Source organism: Dromiciops gliroides, chromosome 5 (assembly GCF_019393635.1).
Source record: "Dromiciops gliroides isolate mDroGli1 chromosome 5, mDroGli1.pri, whole genome shotgun sequence".
In the NCBI taxonomy this organism is placed as follows: Eukaryota; Metazoa; Chordata; class Mammalia; order Microbiotheria; family Microbiotheriidae; genus Dromiciops; species Dromiciops gliroides.
In genome coordinates, this window is record NC_057865.1 from 105,858,794 (window position 1) to 105,884,547 (window position 25,754).

Consider the following 25,754-nt stretch of genomic DNA (forward strand, 5'->3'; position numbering starts at 1 on the left):
CATCCCTTGCCCTGACCCAAGGACCCCCCAGATCTCACTGCCCCTCTTTATTACTCTAACCTTAGACTGCCCCATATTCACTCTATTCAGAATAAGTCTACAAGTGACTTCAAATATAAACTCATTATCATAGAGAGTTAAGCTCAGAAGTATTGTCCTTGATTTATTGCTTTAAAAGCCTCCCATGATTTAACTAGCTAAGGGATCAAAAATCTATATTTGAGAACCTGGTGTCCATTCTGTACATGAAACTGTGCTAGAGTCTAAAGGAGATTCAAAGTAGTGTGAGGGAAGGGAGTTTGGAAAGTCCATCTATAGTATCTCCCTCCCCCAAAGACCTCACAATCTAATTAAGGCAACAAGACAGATTTGTGAAATGTTATATTTAAATAAACACTTCAGAACAATGTCCCAAGGTGGCATATAATTGTCAAGTTATGGTATAAACAAATATGAGGGATGGTTAAAAAATTGTGGCACATGAATATAAATAATTTAAACATGGGAAGATATGAACTGATGCACAGTAAAGAAAATAGAGCCAGGAAACCAGTATACACAATAAAAACAGCTATATAAGTAAAAAAAATTAATAAAAACAAAACTGCTGTGTAATTAACATAACCAGTCTTGGCCTCAGAAAAGAGATGAGACTATGGGTATGGAATGATGCTTATGTCAGATGCAGACAGTTTATTGGTTGATTTTGCTGAACTGCTTTTCTTTGTTAATCTTTGTTATAAGAGAAGGCTCACTGGGTAGAAATAAGTATGATGTATGAACAAAAGGCACCAATAAAACTTTGTCAGGGAGGGGTTGTTGGGGTTTTTTGGAGTGTTACAAATATTCAGAAATGGGAAGTAGGGGGAATTAATGCAGGCTATGGTGACCTGGTAAGGTATTGTGAAGAATGGAGAATTGGAGCCAGGGCATTCTCTCCCTGGCTGACCATAAGTCTTGCCCACTGTCACTCTTACACATTTCAGTTTTTTTTAGCTTGTTTAAAGGCCCCATTAGCCTAACAAATAAATGTGCCTCCTTTGAGTAAAATAAGTGCCTTCACCCCAGGATATTAGTTCAATCATGGAAACTAGCATTATTCCTTTAGTAATGATCAGCTTGTGCTTCATGAGTCACATCCAGATCTAGAATAGCATCTTTTAAAGGAATATGTTCAAATTGTCCTTCATTTCCCCTAAGATTTCATTTTAACCCCATTCTATAAAATCGAATGTTATCATACAAGTGAAAAGGACTTAGGGTTTTTTACTTGATGCTTATAAACCTTAGAACAAAATGGGGGCGGGGGAGTGATGAAGAATCAAGCTAGGGAGTTGAAAGTATAAAATAAGAAATAGTTCTGCTAGAATAGTGCAGGCACTTTCAGAAATTTAAAACTGTACTGGCCTCTAAACAAGATATTCTGCAATAAAAGTTTAAGTCTTAACTGTGATTGACGTTTTGCTTTTTTCAACTGTTAAAGTTATCTATTTAATCTCTGTTAGTGTAACCTAGAGTTCTTAATTATTTTGCATTCTCTTCTCAATCCTATACATTTAATACCAACTACTATATTGTAGGTTGGGAATCTAGATTGGGGAGGGGGGGAGAGAATGGAGAACGGCTCTACCAAAAAATTTCAAAATCTCCCATCTTTCTTCTCTCCTAACTAATCTCCTTCCCTTTCCTTTGGTTGTTCCCCCTACATGAAATCTGTTTTCTAAATCCCAGGAGTCATGAAGCCTCCTTTCACTAAAAACCATTCCTTCAAGTATTTCTACTCATTGACTTGGTTGAGGATCCAGTTTGCTATTCTCAGCCCTCATACTCTTACTTTCATTTCATTCTCTTAACAATGTCTTTTTTTCTTGCTTTTGTGAAATTCCATTTTACTGATCCTGGTTCTCCTCTCACTTCTGATTGTTCCATTTCCTTTGCTGACTCTTATGGGTATTTTCTCCAAGATTCTCTGTGTGTGTATTCTATGATTTCTCCCTCTCCCCTTTTTCCCATCTCCCCCTATCCCTCCCCTCCAGAATTCCCTTTTCTAACCACCCCATTTTTATTAGCACTCCAGTGCTATGTATATAGGAGGTACTTGGTAAAAAATTGTGAACGAGGGGCAAGAGGGTGGCACAATGGATAAAACACTGGCCCTGGATTCAAGAGGACCTGAGTTCAAATCCAGCCTCTAACACTTGACACTTACTAGCTGTGTGACCCTGGGCAAGTCACTTAACCCTCTTTGCCCCGCCCCCCCCCCCAAAATTGTGAATGAATAAATGGTGGTTCTACTCTCCAAGTTGGAAATCTTGGCATCTGCTATATCTCTTCCTTCCTCTTTATGCCCATATAAGGAAGTAGCACAGCATTCATAAAAAGTATTGGATTAGAATTGTTAACCCTCAATTGTAGTCCTGACTGTTCCATAATCTAATTCTATAATAATTATATAGACATGTCACTTAACCTCATTGGGCCTCTCTGTTCTCCTCAAGTTATTTCCAACAGGTTAGGAAATTGGACTAGATGATTTTTAATTGTCAAACATTTATTTTTTCCATACCTCCCACCCCAACCCCAGCCCTAGAAAAGAAAAACAAATCTCTTTCAACAAATCTGAATGGACTAGACAATTTTGAAAGGTCCCTACACAGTGATTCTATATAGATTACCATATTCTGTCATTTTTCTTGGAAATGTCTTATACTTTCTCCCCTTACTCTTCCAAAAACTTCTGCATACCCTGTGCCTGACTAGCTTTCCTAAAAATGTCACTTTTATCATCTAATTTACCTCTTCAAAGCTTACTCTGGTTCCCTGTTGCTTCCTACAGATAACCCAACTTCTCATTCCCAATTTTTAAGGTCTACCAAAATCTAAATCTAAACCAATCCAACCTTATTTCCCACTAAACCAGTGTATTCACTTTTCTAATCAAGCTAGATTCTTCTGTCACCTGTGTCTATTGTCAATGTTACTACTCTAAGCCTTTAGTCCATTCTGCTTTGCCAATGTGAATCAGTTTTTGCCTTTCTCAGATAGTCTATATAGTGAATAGATTGTGAGACTCAGGAATCAGGAAGACCCGAGTTTGTTTTTGTTTTGTTTTGTTTTGTTTTTCCCAGGCAATGAGGATTAAGTGACTTGCCCAGTGTCACACAGCTAGTAAGTGTCAAGTATCTGAGGCTGGATTTGAACTCAGATACTCCTGAATCCAGAGCCGGTGCTTTATCCACTGCGAGGAAGGCCTGAGCTTGAATCCTGCCTTAGACGCTTGCTAACTGGCTGACCCTAGGCAAATCACTTAACCTCTCTGCCTCAGTTTCTTCATCTGTATATTAGTAATAATAGGGTTGTTGTCAGGATCAAATAAGATTACATATGTGAAGTGCTTTCTAAACCTTAAAGTGCTATATAAACGCTAGCTACAATTATTTTTTTTTTTTGGTTTTTTGTTTGTTTGTGAGGCAATTGGGGTTGTGACTTGCCCAGGGTCACATAGCTAGTAAGTGTCAAGTGTCTGAATCCGGATTTGAACTCAGGTCCTCCTGACTCCAGGGCCGGTGTTCTATCCAATGCACCACCTAGCTGCCCCCACTAGCTACAGTTATTATTCAAATGTTACCCATGTCAAAGCATAGTTCAAATTATTCCTCCTTCACAAAGCCTTCCCTACCTATTCTAGCCCATACTGATCTATCCCTTTTTCCCCAAATTCTCACAGTCCTGAGGATTTCAGGATATAGTACTTCATGGTATGTATTAGTTTCATCACCCCCAACTGGATAATAAGCCCCTTTAGGACTCAGACCAGTACTTGTCAGCTGATGGAGGCAAGTAATAATTGAACATTCCCTCTGTTCTATAGCAGGCCTGGCCGAGTGGGACCCAACAGATTCTGCTTCCCCCAGCATGGCAGCAGTTGACTGGAGTGGCCACACATACCTCAGTGCAGCATGCAACTGTAATTCCTGAGACTATGGCAGGAACCCAGCAGTTGGCAGATTGGAGGTAAGGAAGCAATTTTTAATGTTAAGGATTAAGGATATTAAGGGGGCATGAGTATGTCTCAACAGAGTTGCTAAGCTCTCCTATGCATGAATTTGCTATTTGCAAAGTGCCTTGTTAGGCAGAGGCACAAAATATTGCATGACAAGACAGATTTTTTTTTTTGCCAGCCTACTATAACATTCAGTTTAGTACAATCCTTCAAAGTAGTCACCTTGGCAGGTTGTATACTTAATCTAACTCCATTTTTCAGAATTACCCTTTAGGAATTATTTTCAAAACCATCTTGATGTATAACAAGTCCCTTTGCTTTATGGTCACACCTCATTTTTTGACCAAAAATAGTAGTCAGTGCCTATCTTATTCACTGAACATAGCTACAAATGACTGTTTCTAAATCTACTCTGAAAAGACAAAGATTTGACTCATTAAAGGCTATTTCAAAAGAATTTCAAAACCATTTTTGAGCCATAGCACATCATTCGACTCAGTGTGTGTGTGTGTGTGTGTGTGTGTGTGTGTGTGTGTGTGTGTGTGTGTGTGTGTGTGACCTGCCAGATCCTTACTTGGAAGGTGACAACTCCCATTTGAACATAAATTCTGGAATGTTTAGTGTAGGTGTTAAATTTCATTATAGTCATACTTTGATAATAACCATGTTTACCACATTTCAACCATATTAAACCTGATATTTTGTCCCTAATACACATGATTCCCTGACCCAAAAAGTTTCTAATTTGATATCTCATTGACTTTAAGATTACTGAACCAGATGTGATGCTGGGCAAGTCACTTAACCCCAATTGCCTCAAACACAAAAATCAAACCAAAACAAAACAAACAAACAAACAAACAAACAAAAAAAGATGACTGACCCAGTTATTTCTATCTCCCTTTACCTCCCTTCTCTTCCCCACTTACTCCAGTCTTTTTTCCCCTTCCATCAGGACACATTCTCCAAACTTACCAGGACTGCATTGCTTCCTAGAACCCAGTATTATTACCCTTGCTTCTTCCTAGTACAGCTGATTCCATTCTCACCCACTATATAACCACGTAGCAGAGAAACTGGACTGGTCTTTGTATTGTTTAGGAGGTAAAACTAGATGATCTCTAAGTGCGTTCAGCTCTAAAATTTTGATTCTTTTGCACACAGCCCTGTTACTAACTCTCCCCTCAGAGACAGATGATTCTTTTGTTTTACAGATACTTCTCCCTATTTTCTCTGTAACTGCTGGGCCAACTGGCAAGCCAATAAGTAAACCACCCTTCCTTCCCTATATCCTTTCCCAGACTTCTCTCACCCAAATCGTCTTCCATTTCCTTTTCTCCCAGTCTCTAATATCTACCTACAGCCTTTCTTCCACCTAAAATGTCATTCAAATATCTAGAGTAAGAAAGGTAGATAAGTCTACAAGAGACATCTATTCCCTGAAAAGCTATAGTCAAACCCTCCTTTTGATGCTCATAGTGTCAAGGCACAAAGGTCCCCTCTTTATCCCAATCTCATTCACCTAACACTGACACACAGAGAAAAAAATGTTAATACACACAACTGCATAAGAAATACAAATGCAATTCTACATGCTCACTGCAGGCCAGCATGAGGCAAAGTTTTTTTCTGTTTTCACATGAGGCTCCCCAGTTAGCTAGGTGGCACAGCGGATAGATTACTAGCTCTAGACTCAGGAGGACCCGAGTTCAAATTAGGCCTCAGACACTTGACACTAGCTGTGTGACCCTGGGCAAGTCACTTAACCCCAATTGCCCCACCTGAAAAAACAAAACATGAGACACCCAGTGCTCTTCTGGTGCCTCCATAAGTTCCTGACATCGGATGTCAATAGTTTATTATCTATGAGATAAATGAGAAGCCTGAGAGACAGAGTTTCTGGGTAATTATTTATCAGTTTATTAATTAGGCTAGCCAATAATCAATACATTGATAGTGGTTTCTCTCAGTAACCAAAAACACTTAATAGAGACACTGAATACCGTAGATATTTTTTTTGAAAGGGAATGTCCCTGAATGGAGGAATCCACCCTGATTGATGAATAGTTAATGAGGGGGTGGGCTAATAATCTTCTGCTCCTCTACAGAGAGCATGTCTTGATCATGAGACTCAGCCACCTCCAGCAAGATGGACAGGGGAATGCATTTCCACTTAGACCACGCTGGTTGGTGTTATCCTTCATGAACTGGATCACCCTAAACTCCAATGGACATGATCTTAATGCTTTGGGGCTGGAATTCACCTAGAATAGATTCTATTTACACTCTAAAGAGAAGTAAGGTCTCCAAGTTGGGAGAAAGAGAAGCAGCTTATTCAAGGAGGATTTGGGTATTATCTATCCACTGTATCTTTCAGAGACTGGCTGACTGACCTACAGAGATTTGTCCCTGAATAGAAAAAAGAAAAAGCCTGGATCCTAATTAATAATGGGCTATTAATACAATAGAAAGTAATACTTTCTCTCTTATAGTCTAATAAACTAATGTTCTTTCCCTCCTGAAAACATTTTCATTTTCTAAGAGGATTCATCAGTTAGCCTATGCTTGATCCAACAGAAGGAATTGACAGTGTGGCATTTCTAGAATCAACTCAGAATCTTGGTGGGGAGCCTTCCCAGCTCAGCCCCTTTAAATCAAAGGTGCCGTTGCCTCCTGCTGGGTAGAGGCCACGCTTTCATTTTTTTTTTCAAAAATTCTCTTTAGCCCCCTAATTTTCTTAAGCTATAGTTCTCTAAACTCCTCAACTATTATCTGAATCTGTTCACCTTGCCTTTGTTCTACTTTTATTTATCTCTACCATGTTGAATATAGTTAATTTCTTCATGTTATCCACTGCTGCTATTTATTCACGTAGTTTTAAAAAATAAATTCTTTTAGTTCTACTTATTGTATAAATAGGGATTGATTGTCCCTCCATTGTCTTTATAGGAGTATTCCATAACCATATTGTAAGAAGTTACAATAGGAATACCTGTGTACCTGTGAATAGAAGTCTGACTAGAGTCCAGAGCAGGAGGCAATCCTGCTAGTGATTTAAAGGGAGGGAAGAGTCTTGTGCACTGGGCTCTAACCCCCCACCACACCACACCCCTTCACACACATCCACTTTCTGGTTTTCCCCCTTTGCTAGTGGGTATCCCCCGGGGAAACAGACACAAAAAGTAAATAGACCAGGTGCCAAGAGTCTCCCAAGCTATTCTAATATGAAGCAGAGCAAGTCTTGCTCACCCAGTTCTCTTACCTCCCACCTTCCTTGCATAATCAGCTTTGCAACCATAGTCTACCACCTAGGCAAAGAAAATCAACTACTTAGCTTCCGCTCTCCCAACTTTTATATGTTGATTCTAGGTAGCTCCAGAGAGGAAGAAAGTTCAATCCCCTCACTGAGGTTATTGGCAGCAGCTGTCACCTAACTGTTCCCATAGCTCAATTACCCTGCTTCCATGATTGTGGTAACCTTGGATTGAATTGGATTGGATTAGTTACCGTAGGGTCACTTATATGTATGTGTTGAGAATTAAGTCATGTGACATTAAAAAACGACTATTCATGGAGAGTGATTGTAGATATCAGAGAAGTAATAAAGCAGAAAAGAAAAACTAAAAATGTTTTGGCTATGTGAAAGCCATCTCACTTATGGACTACTTACCTTTAATGTCTTTCATACACACAGTTCACTTCTCCCTTTTTCTCCATTCTTCATCATTCAGAGCTTAGTCAGTTCCCCCTGACTTGTAAGAAGCCCACTAAATTTGGAGTCAGAGGACTGGGTTTGAGGCCAGCCTTTGCTGTCTCCCCTTTGTGACCTTTGGCAAATCACTTCAGTTCTCTGGCCCTTAATTTCTTCATTTGTGGAGTAAAGGTTAAATTAAATATTTTCTAATTTCACTCCCTACTCTAAATCTGTTATCCTATGAGCCCATGAAAGGTTGACTCAAGAGAGTTGCAACTGATAATTAATGTGAGAGGTTTAAAAAAAAAAACCTTCCGTATGTTTTTTTCATTATTTGTGAAATGAAAAGCAACCCAAATAATGGCTAATAAGCATTATAGTGTTTGTGATACACTTATGTCAAGGAAAAGGAAAACACACAAGTTTTAAAGTGAAAAACAAAATAAAGAACTATGGCTGTAAACCCTACAAAGCTATTTTTATACAAAAGTATCCCCGAATCCCCCTCATTAGTAACTCCATAAATATCTACCTATTCACCTTCCTCCAGTTAAGCCTTATCATCATCATTCAAGATAAATTTTAAAAACCTTAAAATTCATTTATTTTTATAATTTAGTTACAAGTATTGAAAACAGATGTTTCTATTTGTATCTTGCAAATGTGTGGCATTTTTAGACACATTTTAGATTTTTTAAAAGTCTTATATGACTAGACTAGGAATCCAGCCATTAGTTTTATACACTGTTTCTTTAAGGGAAATTATTCCACTGTCCAAACAGTTGGCTTTTTAAAAATGTAGTGTTGGGACATAATTAGATTGTAGGTTAGAGATTGGTGATATTTATAGCATTAATATATGTCAGATTAGTTTTGTTATAAGTTATTTCACCAAACCCCAATCATGGCTGTTTTCACTGAAAAAGTTTATTGGATGCCTCCTTTGGCCATCCTACTACACTAACTAGACATAAAGCTGGACATTAATAAATATAAATGATTTCTTATCTCCAGAAGTTTACTATCTCCAGTTTTCATTGTTTGTTGCTCATACACTGTTGCCATTTATTAAGAACTTAAAAAAAAACACCTTAGAAATAACCTTGATCCTCACCTCAACTCACCTAATTCTATGTCAGAGCCCATCCACATCTGGAGTTCCCTTTTAACAAAACAAAGTTCGCTTTCTCCTTTGAAACAATATTTTAAATCTACCAACTCTTTGAAATGTACATAATGAACTCTATCAGCTATGTTCACCCACCCCTTCCAAGCAGCAGCCCAGATCGATGGAGGGATGGGATGGGATCGGATGGATGATCCATCCATCCAATTAAATGTTTATTAAGCACCTACTATGTGCCAGGCACTTTGCTAAGTCCTCACCCTCCCGGAGCTTACAACCTCCTGGGGAAGACAACATGCAAACAGATGTATTCAAAGCAAGCTCCTTACAGGATAAATAGGAAATCATTCAGAGGAAAAGCTCTGGAAGCAAGAAGGGTTACGGGAGGTTTCCCATGGAAGGTGGTGGGTAGGGAGGTCCATAGTCCAAGTGGAGGAGGGAGAGCCTCCCAGGCCCGGGGACAGCCAGAAAAAATGCCAGGAGCCAAGGAATGGACAGAGTGTCCCATGGGCCAGAAGGCCCAAGTCACTGGCTCAGAGGGCGCTGGAGAGTGAGGTGTGAGAAAGGTAGTGAATCGGGGAATGGAATTAGGGTCAAATTGATCACGTGTCGTCCCAAAAGAATTACAAGACTCAGTGACTCAGTTTACCAAGTTTTATTGAAAGACTTGACCACAGGGAGAGAACCAGAAAAGTGGAAAGGTATCTCTCGAATAGGGAAAGAAAGTTATATTTATAGTATGGATAAATTGATTATGTCTCATTATAATAATTCCCACCTCAGAGAGGTACAAGGGAGGGCTTATCCTAATTTGGACTTCCTGAGGTCCTAAACCAACCCCCCAGGTGGGTACCTTTTTCCTTGGAGGGGTGTTTTTGGGGTTTACACATCATAAAGTGAATCTGGGGACAAATTTGGCCTTTTCCGCACATGTCACTTTTGGATTCCCATATTTAGTTTCAAAATATCTTCATTTATCAGTAGAATTTCTATACCCTGTCAGTGTATCCTTATGTATCATTCTTATATTTAAGGTCTTTTTGATCTGCCTCTCTACTGATTTACGTGGGTGAGGAGAACCTAGCCCCTGACAAGTTGTTAACCAAATCTTAAGTTACCTGTTAACTGGGGTCTGAATCCCTCTGAGAGCTCAGATCTGAATTAGAGTTGGGGTCTTGGGTTTTTCTGTTAACTCCTTTTTTTTGCCCCCTACATCAGTAAGAGGAGGGCGGCCACGCTGGGCTTTGTCTTTAGTCATGGAAGCAATAGGAAGCCCCCAGTTTACTGGGTAGAGGGGATGACATGGGCCGGCCCACACGTGAGGAAAGTCTCTGTGCTCGAAGTGAGGAGAGCCATCCCTCTGGAGGACGCCCCCCTCCCCCACCCCACCCCAGGACGCCGCCTCGTGTTTGTGAGCTGGAGGAGCCCCTCCAGAGCGAGACGGCACCTGTCCCACAGAAAGGCCTTCCTGGGCCTGGCAGGCCTGAGCCGAACCGCACGGCCCGCCGGGGCGGCTCTCCCAGCAACCGCTGCTCAGGGCCAAGTCACTAAAACCTGCGGCCCCTGGCGTTGGACCTTCCACAATGAGGTAACGCTTGGTTTCATAAGGAACTCTGATTGTGAGAAAGAATAAAAGGCCGGGCTTTCTCTCCCCTCTCCCAGGAACACGCACGCTCACGGCAGCCACTACAACCCCATCATGCAGCAGCCGGCGCTCCTGACTGGCCACGTGACCCTGCCCGCGGCCCAGCCCTTGAACGTCGGCGTGGCCCACGTGATGAGGCAGCAGCCCACCAGCACGACGTCCTCGCGGAAGAATAAGCAGCACCAGGCGGTGGCCAGGTGCGTGTGGCGAGCTGAAGCGGGGGTGGTAGGAGCTTTCTGTCAGAAACTAGCGGGCACTGCGCCTGCCGAGAGATGCCTGCGACTTTCCGTGGGAGAATCGGGGATCCTTGGCCTCCTCCGGCCCGATCGGGATCCCCTAGAGATCCAGGCTTTGCTGGAAGGCACCTAGTGAGGGAAGATCCCCCACCTCCCGAGTTAACCCGATCTATGGAGTCAGTGGCACGCATAGGAAATTTTCCCTTGCATAGAAGTAACAATAGCTACAAATTTTATAGCGCTTTCTGTGTTTTCCGGTAGTGATGGACTCGTGAAAACATTTTACTTAGGTCATCTACTTTGATCTCCCCCCCCCCAAAAAAAAAATCGCTAAGGTGGCTACTACAGAGATAGAGATATAAATAACACACCTGTTGTACAGGTGAAGAAACTGAGGCTTAAGGCCAGTAAGTGGTTTGGCCGTGAACACACAGCTAGTCTCAGGGGTTAAGGCTGAAGTCAGGCCTTGCTGACAGCATGTCCAGCCCTGTGTTGCCTTCATTAAGCATTCCTAATTCTGCCTTGTGGGGTGAGAACTTCTTTCTGCCAAGTCTAATCCATCTTCCACATGATAAGCCTTAAAGTATTTGAAGACAAGCCAGCAGGTCTCCTCCCCTACTAAGTTTTCTGGTGTTTATGTTAAAGAGTCTCAGTATTTTGAGTTTGCAAAATTTCCAGTCAAGGGTATCAAGCATTTATTAAACGCCAAGTAGCTGGAAGGCATTGCCGGTGGAGGACGAGAACAAAGCATCCAGTCCTTGCCTTCACAAGCTTGCTTTCCACCGGGAGTGAGTCAATACATAATATTTTGTGGAGGAAGAGGAGGGAGGGCACCAATAAATAACTAGGGCCATCAGGAAATGCTTCCGAAGGAGATAATACAGAACCTGAACCTTGAGCAAGACCTGGGGGAGGAGAAGAGAGAGCATTCCAAGCACAGGCATGTGCAGAGGCAAGATGGAATGCCAAGTTTGGGGAACAAGAAGTTGGACAGTTGGGCTAGAACACAGAGTGCATGAAAGGGTACTAATGTGAAATAAACCTGGAAAGGGACACTAGAGCCAGATTGCGAAGGGCTTTAAATGCCAAGTTGTGGAGTTGACTCACCCCCCCCCCAAACTGTTGTCTAGACATAACTGTTTATCCTGTACTTGTGAAGCTGATTTTTTAAGTCAAGTGTAAGAATGTGTTCCAACAAATCTGTCCCTCTTATATTTTATATTAGATTTGAACCCTTGTTCTAGCCTAGCAAGATTTTTAATTGATTTTTTCAGTAGTCAAGCATTTCTTTTTTTCTCCCACTCTACCCCGCAAATAGAAAAACAACCTGTAATAAATATGTATAGTCAAACAAAACATTTCCACATTGGCCACATCCAAAAAAATTCTTCATATTTAGTACATCATCTCCTTGTCAGGAAGCAAACAGCATTCTTCATCATTGGTCCTCTAGAGTCATCATTGAACATTGTGTTGATAAGTTCTTAAGCATTTCCAAATTGTTCATTTTCACAAAGTTGGTTCCTTCTGTATCACACTTCATACAAGTCTTCCCAGGTTTTCTGTGGAAATCATTCCTTTTATTTTTTCTTAAAGCTTACTACTATTCCATTACATTCATATGCCATTATTTGCTCAGCTATTCCCCAATTGATGAGTTCCCCTTTAGTTTCCAGTTTTTTGCCACCACAAAAAGAGCTATAGTGAAGCATTCCTGAATCCTTATTTCCCAGTTTTGTGTGGTCTGAAAATTTTGTTAAGCCTGTCATCTATCTTTACCTTTATCCAAGTCATTGATAAAAATGTTGAACAGCACAACAACAAGGACAGATCCCTAGAGCTTTCCATTAGGGTTCTCCCTCCAAGTTAACCTTAAGCCATTAATCAATATTTTTGGGGTCCTGTAATTCAACCAGTTCTGAATCTACCAAACTTAAATTTATCATAAATCCATATCTCTCCATCTTGTCCACAAAAGTGACATTAGGGACTTTTTCAAATGCTGCCCTGAAACCTGAATAAACTACATTATCAGTATTCCCTTGATTACAGTCACCAATCCTGTAAGAAAAAGAAATGAGCTAAGTGTGGGCAGACTTGTTCTTGATGAAGATAAATTCACTTTTAATGATATCACTTCCCCTTCAACTCCCAATCAACCAGTTTTGTTCTGTCCTAATCTGAAGATCATTCTTTTTGACAGAGAAAGCAGAAATAAAATTAGTCAAGTAATAATAATGACATATGTCTAGTACTTTGAGGTTTACAAAGTGCTTTACGTATAAAATCCAATTTGAGACAGTTACCCTGTAAGGTGGTTCTGCTTTCTGTCTTCCATTATTCCATCTGTCCACCCTGAACAACAATTCTCTCCTTTTTTTCATCCTCTTTTCTCCAACAGAACTTTTTTAAAAGTCCTTTTGTCCTTAGCTTTCATATCCAGCTTCAGCTCCTTCTGCACTATCATGCTGCATACTCTTTTCTTACAGGACTTTTATATTCATCCTCTGTTACCTGACCTTCCTTCCATCTTCTGTACATATCTTTTTTTGATAGTATTTTTTTTCAATTACATGTAAAGGCAGTTTTCAACATTCATTTTTGTAAGATTTTGAGTTCCAAATGTTTCTCCCTCCTTCCCTTCCCTACCCCCTCCTGAAGCCAGCAATCTGATATAGGTTATACATTACAATCATGTTAAACATATTTCCATATTATTCATGTTGTGAAAGAAGAATCAGAACAAAAGGGAAAAACCCCAAGAAAGAAGAAACAACAGAAGTGAACATAATATGCTTCAATCTGCATTAAGACTCCATAGTTCTTTTTCTGTATGTGGAGAGTATTTTCCATCATGAGTCTTTCGACATTATCTTGGACCATTGTATTGCTAAGCTCATTTCACTCAGCATCAATTCATGTAAGTCTTTCCAGGTTTTTCTGAACTCCTTCCTCCTGCTCATTATTGCTTACAGCACAATAGTATTCCATTACATTCATTTACCACAACTTGTTTTGCCATTCCCCAATTGATGGTCAGCCCTTTTATTTCCAATTCTTTGCAACCACAAAAAGAGCAGCTATCTTTTTTGTACATATCTTTTACAAATCTAAATGGGTTGATGAAATTTCTGTTCTTCTGCATTTGTGTCTTTAGATAGTTCCCCCTATGCTTGTAAGGGAGGAAAGGAGAAAAATTTGGAACTCAAAATGTTATAAAAACAAATGTTGAAAACTCTACATGTAACTGGAAAAAATAAAATACTATTAAGATTGAAAAAAAAAAGGGGGGGGGGCAGTTAGGTGGCGCAGTGGATAAAGCACCAGCCCTGGATTCAGGAGGACCTGAGTTCAAATCCAGCCTCAGACATTTGACACTAGCTGTGTGACCCTGGGCAAGTCACTTAACCCCCATTGCCCCACAAAAAGAAAAAAAAAGATTGAAAAAAAGAAAGTCATCTGTACAAGGGTACGTATGGGAGAGACATGGTTTGACAGTAGTTTGTGTCAAAAAGATCTGGGAATATTAGTAGACTCGTAAACCCAAGATGAGTCACATGATAGCCAAAAGTGCTAATGTGAACTTAGATTGCATTAATGCATAATTAGTATTAAAAATTAGGAAGGTAGGGCAGCTAGGTGGTGCAGTGGATAGAGCCCTAACCCTGGATTGAGGAGGACCTGAGTTCAAATTCAGCCTCAGACACTTAACACTTACTAGCTGTATGACCCTGGGCAAGTCACTCATTGCCTTGCCAAAAAAAAAAAAGTGAAAGTAAAGTAACAGTCTCACTGTATTCTGCCCTGGCCTTTCCACATCTGGGCACTATATTTACCTTCTGAGCGCTACATTCTAATGACATGGATTAACTTGATTGCACCTAAGAGGAGAGTGATCAGGGTGGGAAAAAAAACTAGAGATGCTATTTGAGGATTGGCTAAGCAACTGGGAATGTTTGGTCTGGAGAAGATTTAGAGGGGATGTGACACCTGTTTTCAAGTATTCAAGGGGCTCTTACTTGGAAGATAAAGTAATTCTTCTTGGCCCTAGAGGACAGGACTAGGAAAAATGGGTGTCAGTTGCACAGAGATTTCACATCAGTATGAGAGAAAACATCCTAACAATTAGAACTGCCCTAAAGTGTAATGAGCTGTTTTGTGACATGATAAATTCCCCCATACTGTCAGTCGGAAGCTAGATAGCCTCTTTTTGAGGACTGTAAATGGGATTCCTGTTAGGGAAGGATTGAACTCGATGATCTCCAAGTTCCCTTCTGCCTCTGTGGTTCTGTGATGAGCTTGAGCAGATTTTCCTTCCTTTCTCTTCTTTTGCAGTACTATTTCTGGCTAATTCACGAGTAGTTGTTGAAATATCGAACTTAGGTGTGATGGAATTTTAGGGTATAGAGTATGTGGTTGAGATAAGTGACAGTCTGATGTGACTTACATTTTGGCACAGGTTAAACGTCCTGTGCAGTCCCATCCATGTTTTTCCTGTTGTCCCCCTTTTTCATCAGTTCTTCATTTAGACCCTTGAGATTAGGATCATGTGTTACTCAACTGTTCTTTACCACCCTCACTTCTAAGGCTGAGAAATGTCCTTTAGCCTCACCCTATTTTGACATGTGGAAGAACAGCATCCTTCCCCACTGGGGTCAGGTTAACTCCCTTTGATTTTTGGTCAGAACTCTTCTCTGAACAGCCATTGGCCTGATAGTATTGTCAGTGCTCCCCTAGACTTTGCCACAAAAATCTTATTTTCATTCTGCTCCTTTCTCCTGTTCGTGGGCTCTCTTAGTAGCTTTTAACTTATCCTCTCCTCATTACAACAGTTCTCATTCTGGATTCTGTTTTTATCCTACTTTTCTCTATTCTTTGGCTAAATGGAAAGACCTGTTCCCCCTTAGATGTTAGATCCATAGCCCCTTTGCCCCATCTTTTCATCTGAGAATGTGTAGCATTTTGGAGTTACTTTGTGGCCCATTGTTTTTGCTTTTCAGTATTTAAGATACTATATTTATTTAAGTTTAGCAGAAATCTCCAGCTCCTGATCTGGGTCCCCTCTTTACACAGAACAGCATTTTAGCTCAGTGACACCATCCAGTGACCACAGCCTTTCTTGGGGTGTTTGTGCCACTGATGTATTTTACAAATGCACAGCACAACCAAGAGCTCAGATACCTGGTCTCTAATACTGCTTTTCTCAGTAACCCTCTGTGTAAGCTTATGAAAAGTGACTTAACTTTTCTGTGCCTCAGTTTCTTCATTTCTCTATGAGAAAAAAATTCTCCTATCTTCTGGTGAAGATCAAATGAGTTAATGTTTTTGAAAGTTCTGTCCCAGGATAAGGCATGATTGATAACCAGATTCCTGTACCTTTTTCCCTGTCCCTTCCACCCCTTGCTGTCAGATGGTTCCCCTGGGTCTGGGTTGAATTCTTCTTAGGGATCTTGTCACTGGTGTCATCCAGCATTCATACCCCTTTTTCTCAAAATTAAATTTACCAGTAGAAGGAAGTAGAAGGCAGAGATAGTGTTTTCTGAATCTAAGGCACAGAGGTATGTTCTGTTCAGTTAAGATCAGATTTGATTTGAATCAGTATCTCACCTTTGCTGTGCTTAAAAAGCAAGTGTTATAGGTTTTATTATTCATCTCATGTTCCATTTATCATGAGATTTAGCCCATTAATAATTGGAAAGCAAAGCAGTCGAACCAGCAATGGAATATGATCACAACATACCCCATTCTTCTACCCCAGAAATTAGTTCATTTACATTCTATCGCAGGGCAATAGGCCTGAACTAGAAAAGACCCAGAGTGATACAGGATGTGGCCAACCCAGTTAAATCATCTCTGGCTAAAGTGGGAAAGATCAGCCTCAGAATCCAACCAGAGCTTCAAATCTCAAGCAGTCCTGAGGCTCTGTATACAAGGATCCCCTCACACGTTTGCTTGTCTTCTTCTGTTGATGTTCAGTATCAAAACTCAGTTTTTTTCTTGTCATTTCAGTTGTATTTCCCAGCATGGAATGTTTCTTCACTAAAACAGAAAGACAGCTCATTTGTTATTTGGCCTTAAGAGAGTTACCTGGGACTTGCCCGTGGTTACACAGTTAGTATGTATCAGAAGTAGGACTTGAACCCGGGTCTTCCAAACTCCAAAGGCAGCAAGCTCTTTAACTACTACATCACGCTGCCTCTCCATCTGAGGCTATCATATCATTTGTCTAGGGTAATAAAGTTTCTGGTATAATTACAGAAGTATTCGTTTTTCAGGTGTACAGTAGAGAGCGCACTGGGCCTAGAGGTAGGACATTTAATAGATGGGATACCCAGGGCTAACTTACGTAACCACTGTCTACCTCAGTTTCCTCAAGTGTAAAAGGGGTATAATAAATAATAACCCCTCCCTCCTAGGGTTAGTGTGAAGATTAAATGAGATAATACTTGTGAAGCACTTAACACACAGGGACCTAACATATAACGGGCACTTAATAAATGCATCTTTCCTTTATTAAATTCAGAGCGTAGTGAATAGAGTGTCCCAACCTAGAGTCAAAAGACTTGGGTTTGAATCCCACCTCAGACACTAGCTACATGACCCTGAGCAAGTCATGTTAACTTGTCAGAGGCTCAGTGTCCTCAGCTATGAAATGAAATGAGAGGCTTAGAACTCTAAGGTCCTTCCTACCTCTAAATCTAAGATCCTGTGAATTCCTCACTTTGTGGCCTTGGGAGTCTATACCCATGAGCACCCATCTGTCTGATTGCTCACAAAGGGAGTTGACACCACCTCTGTGGCCTTCTGTTACATAACCTGCTAATGCATATCCAGTTGTTTTTCAGCGTAGTGAGGCAGAGGAGAAACAGACATCAGCTAGCTTTTGCAAGTGCGTCTGTCGTTCCCACTGAGCTCCTTTTACCAAGGAATGTCCACTACCAGTAGATTATTGGACTTTTCATAGAATGACTTGCAAATGTAGTTCATTTGCCTATTTTTAAGAGCAGTGCTTTAATTTAAACCGGCTGAAAGGCAGGAATGATATTTTGGCTTTAGTTATCATAGATCTTAAATAATAGGATTTAGAACTTGGAAGGAGCCATGAGAAACTAAACAATGGAACTCCTTCACAATGCTAGTGGACATGATCATACCTCTCAGGCTAATTAGAACATTTTAAAAGAATAATTTATGAATGTCTCAATTCAAAAAGGTATGTGATTTCAGTGTGGGATTCCTTCCGCCAGTGCACCTTATAAGATGCTGTGGCCAATAGCTTAATCGCCTCATGGCCAGCTTAGTAGTGAAGAGTCTCTGAAAATTAGCCAGGCAGAACTCTAGATAGACTAGGGGTCTGGCACGAGGCCAGGCCAAGAAGCCTTGTCAGCTTGGTGGAACCTGCCAGAGCTTGCACTTTGCTGGCACAGCCTTCTACAACCCAAGGGTCACCTTTGCACCACACACCATCATGAGGCTTCAGAGGTGGACTGGGAACGTTTTGAAAAACAAGATGAACATGTTTATTATTTACATGAATAAAAATACCTTAACATATTAATAAGAGGCAATAACATTTCCAAAACTTCCTCCATACCCTCTTCCAATCTGTTTTTATTTGCATTTATCTATGCTAAAGTTAACTACACTCTCACCAAAAGCAAACAGAAAAGGAAATAATCCCTCTGAACCCAACAGAACTATGCAATCAGAATTATTTACAATAAAAACTACTGTAACAAATTAATAACCATAATATTAATCTATTTTATGCTCCTTGCCTAATTTTTGATTGTCCTTTTACATCTTGCATATATGTAGGTTTTTATATAGACATAAATGTATATGCTATTCTCGTTCTGTGTTCTTCACCTTATGTTATTTCATATGTCTTTCCATATTTATTTGTATTCTTCACAGTTGTCATTTTGTACCACAATAGTATTCCGTTATATTGATAGATCATAGTTTGTTTTCTTAAACATTCCCCAACCATTGAATTTCCAGTTTTTCATATTATAAGGTAGTTGTAAATGTTTTTGTAAACGTATTTTTTTATTTTTAATTACTTCCTTAGGGTATAGTCCCAGCAGTGGAATCACTGAGACAAAAGGATTGATCAGTTTTGTAATTCATATTGTATACTGCCAGATTGCTCTCCAAAAAATTATACTCATTTGTAAATTCTGCCAACATTAATTTGGGTATACCTGTGTTTCTGCCAGCACCAGCACTTTTATTTTTGCCAACTTAATAAACATGAGGTAGGACCTCAAAGTTGTTTTAACTTGCATTTCTTTTATTATTAGTGAGTTTTAATACTTTGCAGTTGTTCACATCTTTCTATTCCTCTTATTTTAAACATAACATATGCTTTGACTATCCATTGGGGATTAAATCTTGACTTATATATTTATGTCAGTTCATTGTAGATTATGAATGTCAGACTCATCTGATAGACTCTGTAGAGATTTCATTCCTACTTTTTTTTATTCTTATCTTTGTTTTTACCATTTTTTAAATTTTTACATGATCAAATACATGTACTTTATTCCCAAGAATCTCCTTCATTTATTCAGTAGATAAGATTTTGTCTCTCTTCCACAACTGAGATCACTACATTAATAATTTTCTCCTAATTTTAAAATTGTTTTTGTCTTTAACTCCTGGACCACCTGGAATTTATTATATATGGTTGAGGTATGAGATTAAACTCATATTTTACCATATTGCCTCTCAGTTTCCAAGTAATATTCATTGAACAATGATTCCTTTGCTCAGTGTATAATATCTCTAAATTCATCATGCCTTATACATACTTTTTATGTAGATTTAGTTCTATTTCTGCAACCTCAATCCTACTCCATTTATATGTTTTTCTATTTTTCTTAATACTACATAGGTATTATAATTACTATTTTTGATGTGCTTAAAAGTCTAACAAGGCAAATTCTCTTTTATTACTTTCCCTGCCAGAGTTCCATAGATTTTCCCCCTTTGTTTTTCCATATACATTTTGTAATTTTATCTGGTTCTACAAAGTAATCCATTGGTATCTCAATCAGTATTGCAATGAAACTATAAATTAATTTGAAAGGTATTGACATTTTTATTATATTATCTTGTCCTGTGTCCAAGAGATATCCTTCCATTTCAATTCTTCCATTATTTCTGCAAAACTCTTTGGTAAATTCAATGGTTGGGGAATGTTTGTGTGTCTTAAGTTAATATCCAAATACTTTATGCTTATTGTAACTGATATTTCCTATTCTATTAGTTTTCTTGGTCTTTATTGATAGTATATAAGAGTTTTTCTGATTGCTTGTGAATTTTATATCTTGCTACTTTTGCTAAATACATTTGTTACCTCACTTAAAATTTTTTTTCACTCCCTCAGATTTTCTAGCCAGGTTAATTAAAATAATAATAACACAGGGCCTCTAGCATTGGCATGTAGTGAGCACTTCATAAATGCTATGGGCTGATAAATAAACAATACTAAATAAAGAGTTGTGGGCAGGAGGCAGATAGGTGGTGCAGTGGATAAAGCACCGGTCCTGGATTCAGGAGGACCTGAGTTCAAATCTGGCCTCAGATACTTGACACTTACTAGTTATGTGACCTTGGGCAAGTCACTTAACCCTCATTGCCCTGGGGGGGGGGATTTTTTTTTAAAAAGTTGTAGGCAGCTAGGTGGCATAATGGTTAGAGTCCTGAGCCTACAGTCAGGAAGATTCATCTTCCTGAATTCAAATCTGGCCTCAGACAATTACTAGCTATATGACCCTGGGCAAGTCACTTAACCCTGTTTGCCTCAGTTTCCTCTTTTGTAAAATCAGCTGGAGAAGGAAATGGCAAACCACTCCAATAACTTTTGCCCAAAAAACTCAAATAGGGTCACTAAAAGTCAACTATGACTGAAAAATAACAACAATTAATATAGTTACATATTAATACTTTCAAAGAAGATTAACTGAGTATTATTAAAGAGTAACATTTATTCATTGATGAAAGAAAAGGAAATCATAGCCTAGCCAGTGACTACTGAATAGAAAACTTGTCAAATTTCATTGATTATCTTGTTCTGTGGTTTCTTGTTCCCTGGAAGCTCTTCAATGAGATGTTGATAGCCTCTCTAAGGACGAAGTAGGTTCTGGACTAGGTGGTTTCTTTGGTCTGAGTCTCATTCTTGGTTGGAATTGTTTTCTTACTGGCACAGGTATGCCTATACATATGAAAGAATGGCATGGTGAAAGCAGAAAAAGATTATTTTTCCTGGAATGTCAAAAAAAATCACTCTTTTCCTCTTACTTTAAGTAAAGAAGATGTACTTAGACATTTCTTGTCATAAATAGTTGATTACATCAAGTCCAGATCAAAAGGTCTCTTTTTAATGGAGACCTTTTCAATGTGCCCTGTTCCCAATTTTCTCTTCCAGTTCATATTAGAAAGGAGTAGACTAAGCACTGGCCTTGGATTCAGGAGGACCTGAGTTCAAATGTGGCCTAAGACACCTGACACTTACTAGCTGTGTGACCCTGGGCAAGTCACTTAACCCTCATTGCCCTGCCAAAAAAAAGAAAGAAAGAAAGAAAGAAAGGACTACACTGAGTTGCTAGTAAGCTGTGCCCTGCTGTTCAGCTGAATCCACTCATGATTCTATACACCACCCTACAGTCAGTATACAATGGTGGAGAGAGCACTCGACTTAAAGGTAGGGAACCCACCTAAGACACTTAACAGCTGTGCGACTCTGGGCAAGTCACTTAACTTCTCTGTTCTTCTGTTTCATTTCTATAAAATAAGGAGATTGGACTCTATGGTCTTTAAGGTTCCTTCCAACCTTAAATCTGTGAACCTAGGACCATGAGAAGCTCCAAATCCATTCCAATAAAACTAAGAAAAGCTTTTTAAAGGAAGTTCATAGAGGTAATAGAGCAGGGACTTTACAGTCAATCCCTTTCCATGGAGAAATAAAGGTTTATTTTTAAATCACCAGATTTTTTGATCAGTGAGGCAGCTCAGTGACTCAGCAGACAGAGAGCACTGAGCCTGGAGTCCGGAAGATATGACTTCAAATCCCGCCTCAGACACTTACTAGCTTGGTGACCCTGGGCAAGTCACTTAACCTCTGTTTGCCTTAATCCACTGGAGAATGGAATGACAAACCACTAGAGCATTCTTGCCAAACAAACCTCCATGGACAGTATTGACATGCTATGGTCTACTGACTCTTAAAGCACTGGACACAACTGAACAACTTAAAAAAACAGTAGAAGTGGAAGAGGGGGGATTTCAAGATCACATCCCTTTCCAGGGAGAAATGAAGCCTTACTTAAAAATCACCAGACCTAGGCCCTTTTAGTATAAAGGCCTAAAATTCAGCAGTTGTTCCGCTAAGCAATGACAGGGTTACCAGGCTAGATAAGACATGTCCCTGCTGTCAAAGGAATTTACGAACCTGAGTGTGAAAGGGAATCAAAAATATATACAGATAACTGCAAACACACACACACACACACCACTGATGAGTGCATAGGCAAGAACTAGAGGCAACATAGAATCAGGAAGATTGGAGTTCAAATTCTTTCTCTGATAACCAGCTGCGTAACTTGGAGCAAGTAAGTCACTTAGCTGCTGTTTGCTTCAGGAAAATCCCTAGAATTTAGCTATTGAATCATAAGAATCAACATTATATGCTGATGATATCCTCTACGTTAATGAGCATTTAAGAAAAGTATCAACAGAACAGTAGGCAAATTCCAAGAAACAAATGAACATTTATGACTTGGGTAGTCTGACTGGGGTGATCCCCAAAGGCTTCATGGAAGAGGTGGGATTTTTGTATAGAAAACTGGTGTATGATTTTGACAGGTGAAACAGTGTGTGTAATTTAAGATTCTAAATGTGGATTCTAATCTGTTCCCCCAGTTTTTGGGGGAAACTGACTAAAATCACTGATAAAACGAGTTTAGGTTTTTAAGGGTTTATTGGAAAATAGAAAGAAAAAGATTGAGAACAGAATTCCAACAGCCTGGCATTCCTATCTTTCCTCAAATTTCCTGTGAAGTCCTCTGCCACCACCACCACCAAGTCAGGAACCCAAAAGCCCAAGCGCTCTCCACGCAGGCTCCCTTTCCTCCTTCCTGTCTCCTCCCAGAAAATAGGAGGCTCCTCAAGTTGATTGGCTGGTAGCCTTGATAGACAGCACCCATGAGCAAACGTCATTTCCTGACACCAAGGAAAAGCCACAATGTCTCTGAGGCATTTTCCTCATGGCAGAGCTTTCCCACAGCAAGTCTCCAGTAGGTGGCATCATTCCAATCATTACAAGTGAAAACTGAAATCAGGCATAAGTGCAAGAAAACAGGCAATCTGGTGCAGTACACCCAAGGCTGGCTGTGGAGTCAAATACCTGAGATCAAATTCCAATTGTACTTTCACTGCCTGCATGAATTTGTGCAAGTCACTATCTCAGCTTCCTTGTGCTTAAGATAAGAGTTGTGATCCCATAATCCTGTATGGCTTCTCCATGGAACCCAAAGGAGTCTAGTTTGACTGGAGGACTTAGAGTAAGATAGGACCAGAAAGAATGTGTATAGGGGCAGCTAGGTGGAGCTTTGGATAGAGCACCAGCCCTGGAGTCAGGAGAACCTGAGTTCAAATCCAGCCTCAGACACTTGACACTTACTAGCTGTTGTGACCCTGAGCAAGTCACTTAACCCCAGTTGCTTCACCAAAAAAAAGAAAAGAAAGAAAGAAAGAATGTGTATAAATGATGGAGCCTGAACTAGACTATCTCTCAAGGTCACTTCTAATATTATGATTCTATAAAATACTCAGCATAAGACTTCTGTGTTATGTTCACTCATCTTGTTCTCGTCCTCTCTGGAAAGCCAAATCATACTTTTTTCAAGGTTTAGTTCAAGATTTACCACATCAAAAAAGCATTTTCTGATTGATGATTTTTTTTAATGACAAGAAAGAATAGCTGTGAGATTATGAACTTTGAACTTTACAGACATTTGGAAGTTATTGAAGGTTTTTGAGTGATAAAGTGATCTGATTAGATTTGTGCATAAGTAAAATTTATCTTGTAGCACTGAGAGGGATGTAATTGGATTGGGGCAAGACCGGACATAGGAAGATTAATTAAATTATTGCAATGGTTGAGGCCAAAGATAATGAGGACTTAGATTGGGATGGATGTGGTGGTATTGGAAAGGAAGGAACAGATGGAAGAAATATTATGGGGGAGACTCAGAAGAACTTGGCAACTCATTGAATGTGTAATATGACAGAGAGAAAAGAGACAACAGTGACATTAAGAATTAGATTTTGAGCCTGGTTGACTAGAACATTGAAATCCTCCAGAAAAGATGCTGTGGCCCAACCTTATCTCTAAGTGTTTTGTGTTTGTGTCATTCCAGAAATGTGTCAGCCTATGAGGTTTCCTCCTCCCAGACCATCACTTCTCCTCAGCGATCCAAACGAGTCAAAGAGAACACACCTCCCCGTTGTGCAATGGTACACAATAGCCCTGCCTGCAGCACCTCTGTTACATGTGGGTGGGGTGATGTGGCTTCCAGTACCACCAAGGAGCGCCAGCGGCAGACAATTGTCATACCTGACACGCCCAGCCCCACAGTCAGCGTCATCACCATCAGCAGTGACACAGATGAGGAAGAAGAACAGAAGCATGCCCCTACCAGGTAAGGGGATAAAGGTGTATTCAGTCCAGTGAGACTACCCAGGTATGTGAGTTATGTGTATTTGCATGTGTAGAGAGAAAGGCTAAAACAAAATCTTTGGGATCAGCCAGATCAGTCCCCCAAAATCAAGAAGTCAGTCAGCAAGCATTCATTAAGTGCCTACCATACACCCCACACTGTGCTAATCAGCTCTGGGGATACAAAGTTAGAAGTGAAACAGTGCTTGTCTTTGAGGTGTTTACATTTTATCCTGTGGGAGGCAACATGCATATACACACACATATAGAAGCATATTCAGAGTAAACATAAGGTGGTCTGGGAGGGGAAAGGAGGCTTTGCCAGTTGCATGGATGAGGAAGGGCACCTGCCAAAGGTAGTTCTTGAGCTGGGCGTACTGTGAGGAAGAAAGGAGATGGGCAAGGAAGGCACGGAGACAGGAGGGGGAAGTCATGTGTGAAGAGCAGCCCAGGAAGGGGCTAATGACTGACACCTACCCATGACTGTTACCCATTGTGTTGAGGGAATATCATAAGGTAAGAAAATTAATTTGATGTAGTATAGTACCTTGAGGCATGATTGTCACAGAATTCAACAATAGTATTTTAGTGCCAAATGATTCTGAATCTAGGCTTCATTCCATACCAAAATGGACCAGGATTTTCTTTGACCCACAGTCTCAGATTATTTAGAATCTTTTATATATATATATATATATATATGTCAAATGAAGCACAAATTTACCTTCTCTGATGATCAGAGTCTGTTCTGGTTTTGCAGACATCCAATTGCTTCTTCATCCAGTGTCTGTAACACTTTATTCCAGGGAAGTAATAATTCACTGTACTCTTTGTTCCCCTTCCTGCAAAGCTGAATTAACACCACTATCCCAGCTTCTCCTCCAATGTTTTCATGTCGTGCAGCAGTAAATTGCAGTTTCTGTCTGGGCTGATGCACTTAGGTAGTTATAACATGGCGCTAATGAGGTTGCTAAGGTTTGCTAAAGCCCATTTACCTCTCTCTAGTTCAGGTCTCCCCCACCCCCACACAATACACACAGGCCCACAGGCACTTTTAGGTGCTGCGTATGGACTCTCCGTGAAGCTTAGCCATCGATGCTTTATTCTGCCTACTTGTTGTATCTTGTGAAGTGGGAACAAGCCCCAAGGGAGGTATGCACTTCACTCAAACCACAAAGCCTACAGTAAATTAACAATCAAGCACACATCTTATGAGTAGATATAAAACATTAACATCTGTAGTCATACTGAAAATATTAATTTATTATCAGATACAACATTATAATCATGCTCCATTAGTAGACACATCATTTTGATTGGATAA

General features: G+C 39.9%; 1 protein-coding gene across 9 annotated transcripts in view; it reads left to right on the forward strand.

Annotated features, from left to right (window-relative positions):
- HIPK2 (homeodomain interacting protein kinase 2) overlaps positions 1 to 25,754 on the forward strand; it is a 215,376-nt gene that overhangs the window by 160,621 nt on the left and 29,001 nt on the right. For 5 of the 9 annotated variants that reach the window (XM_043966155.1, XM_043966158.1, XM_043966159.1 and 2 more), the window contains exons 10-12: positions 3,872 to 4,014; positions 10,486 to 10,665; positions 24,132 to 24,413. In XM_043966155.1, coding sequence (XP_043822090.1) covers positions 3,872 to 4,014; positions 10,486 to 10,665; positions 24,132 to 24,413 — 605 coding nt within the window. The remainder of the gene's footprint in view (positions 1 to 3,871; positions 4,015 to 10,485; positions 10,666 to 24,131; positions 24,414 to 25,754) is intronic. The other 4 variants (XM_043966156.1, XM_043966160.1, XM_043966163.1 and 1 more) reach the window with 1 other exon arrangement.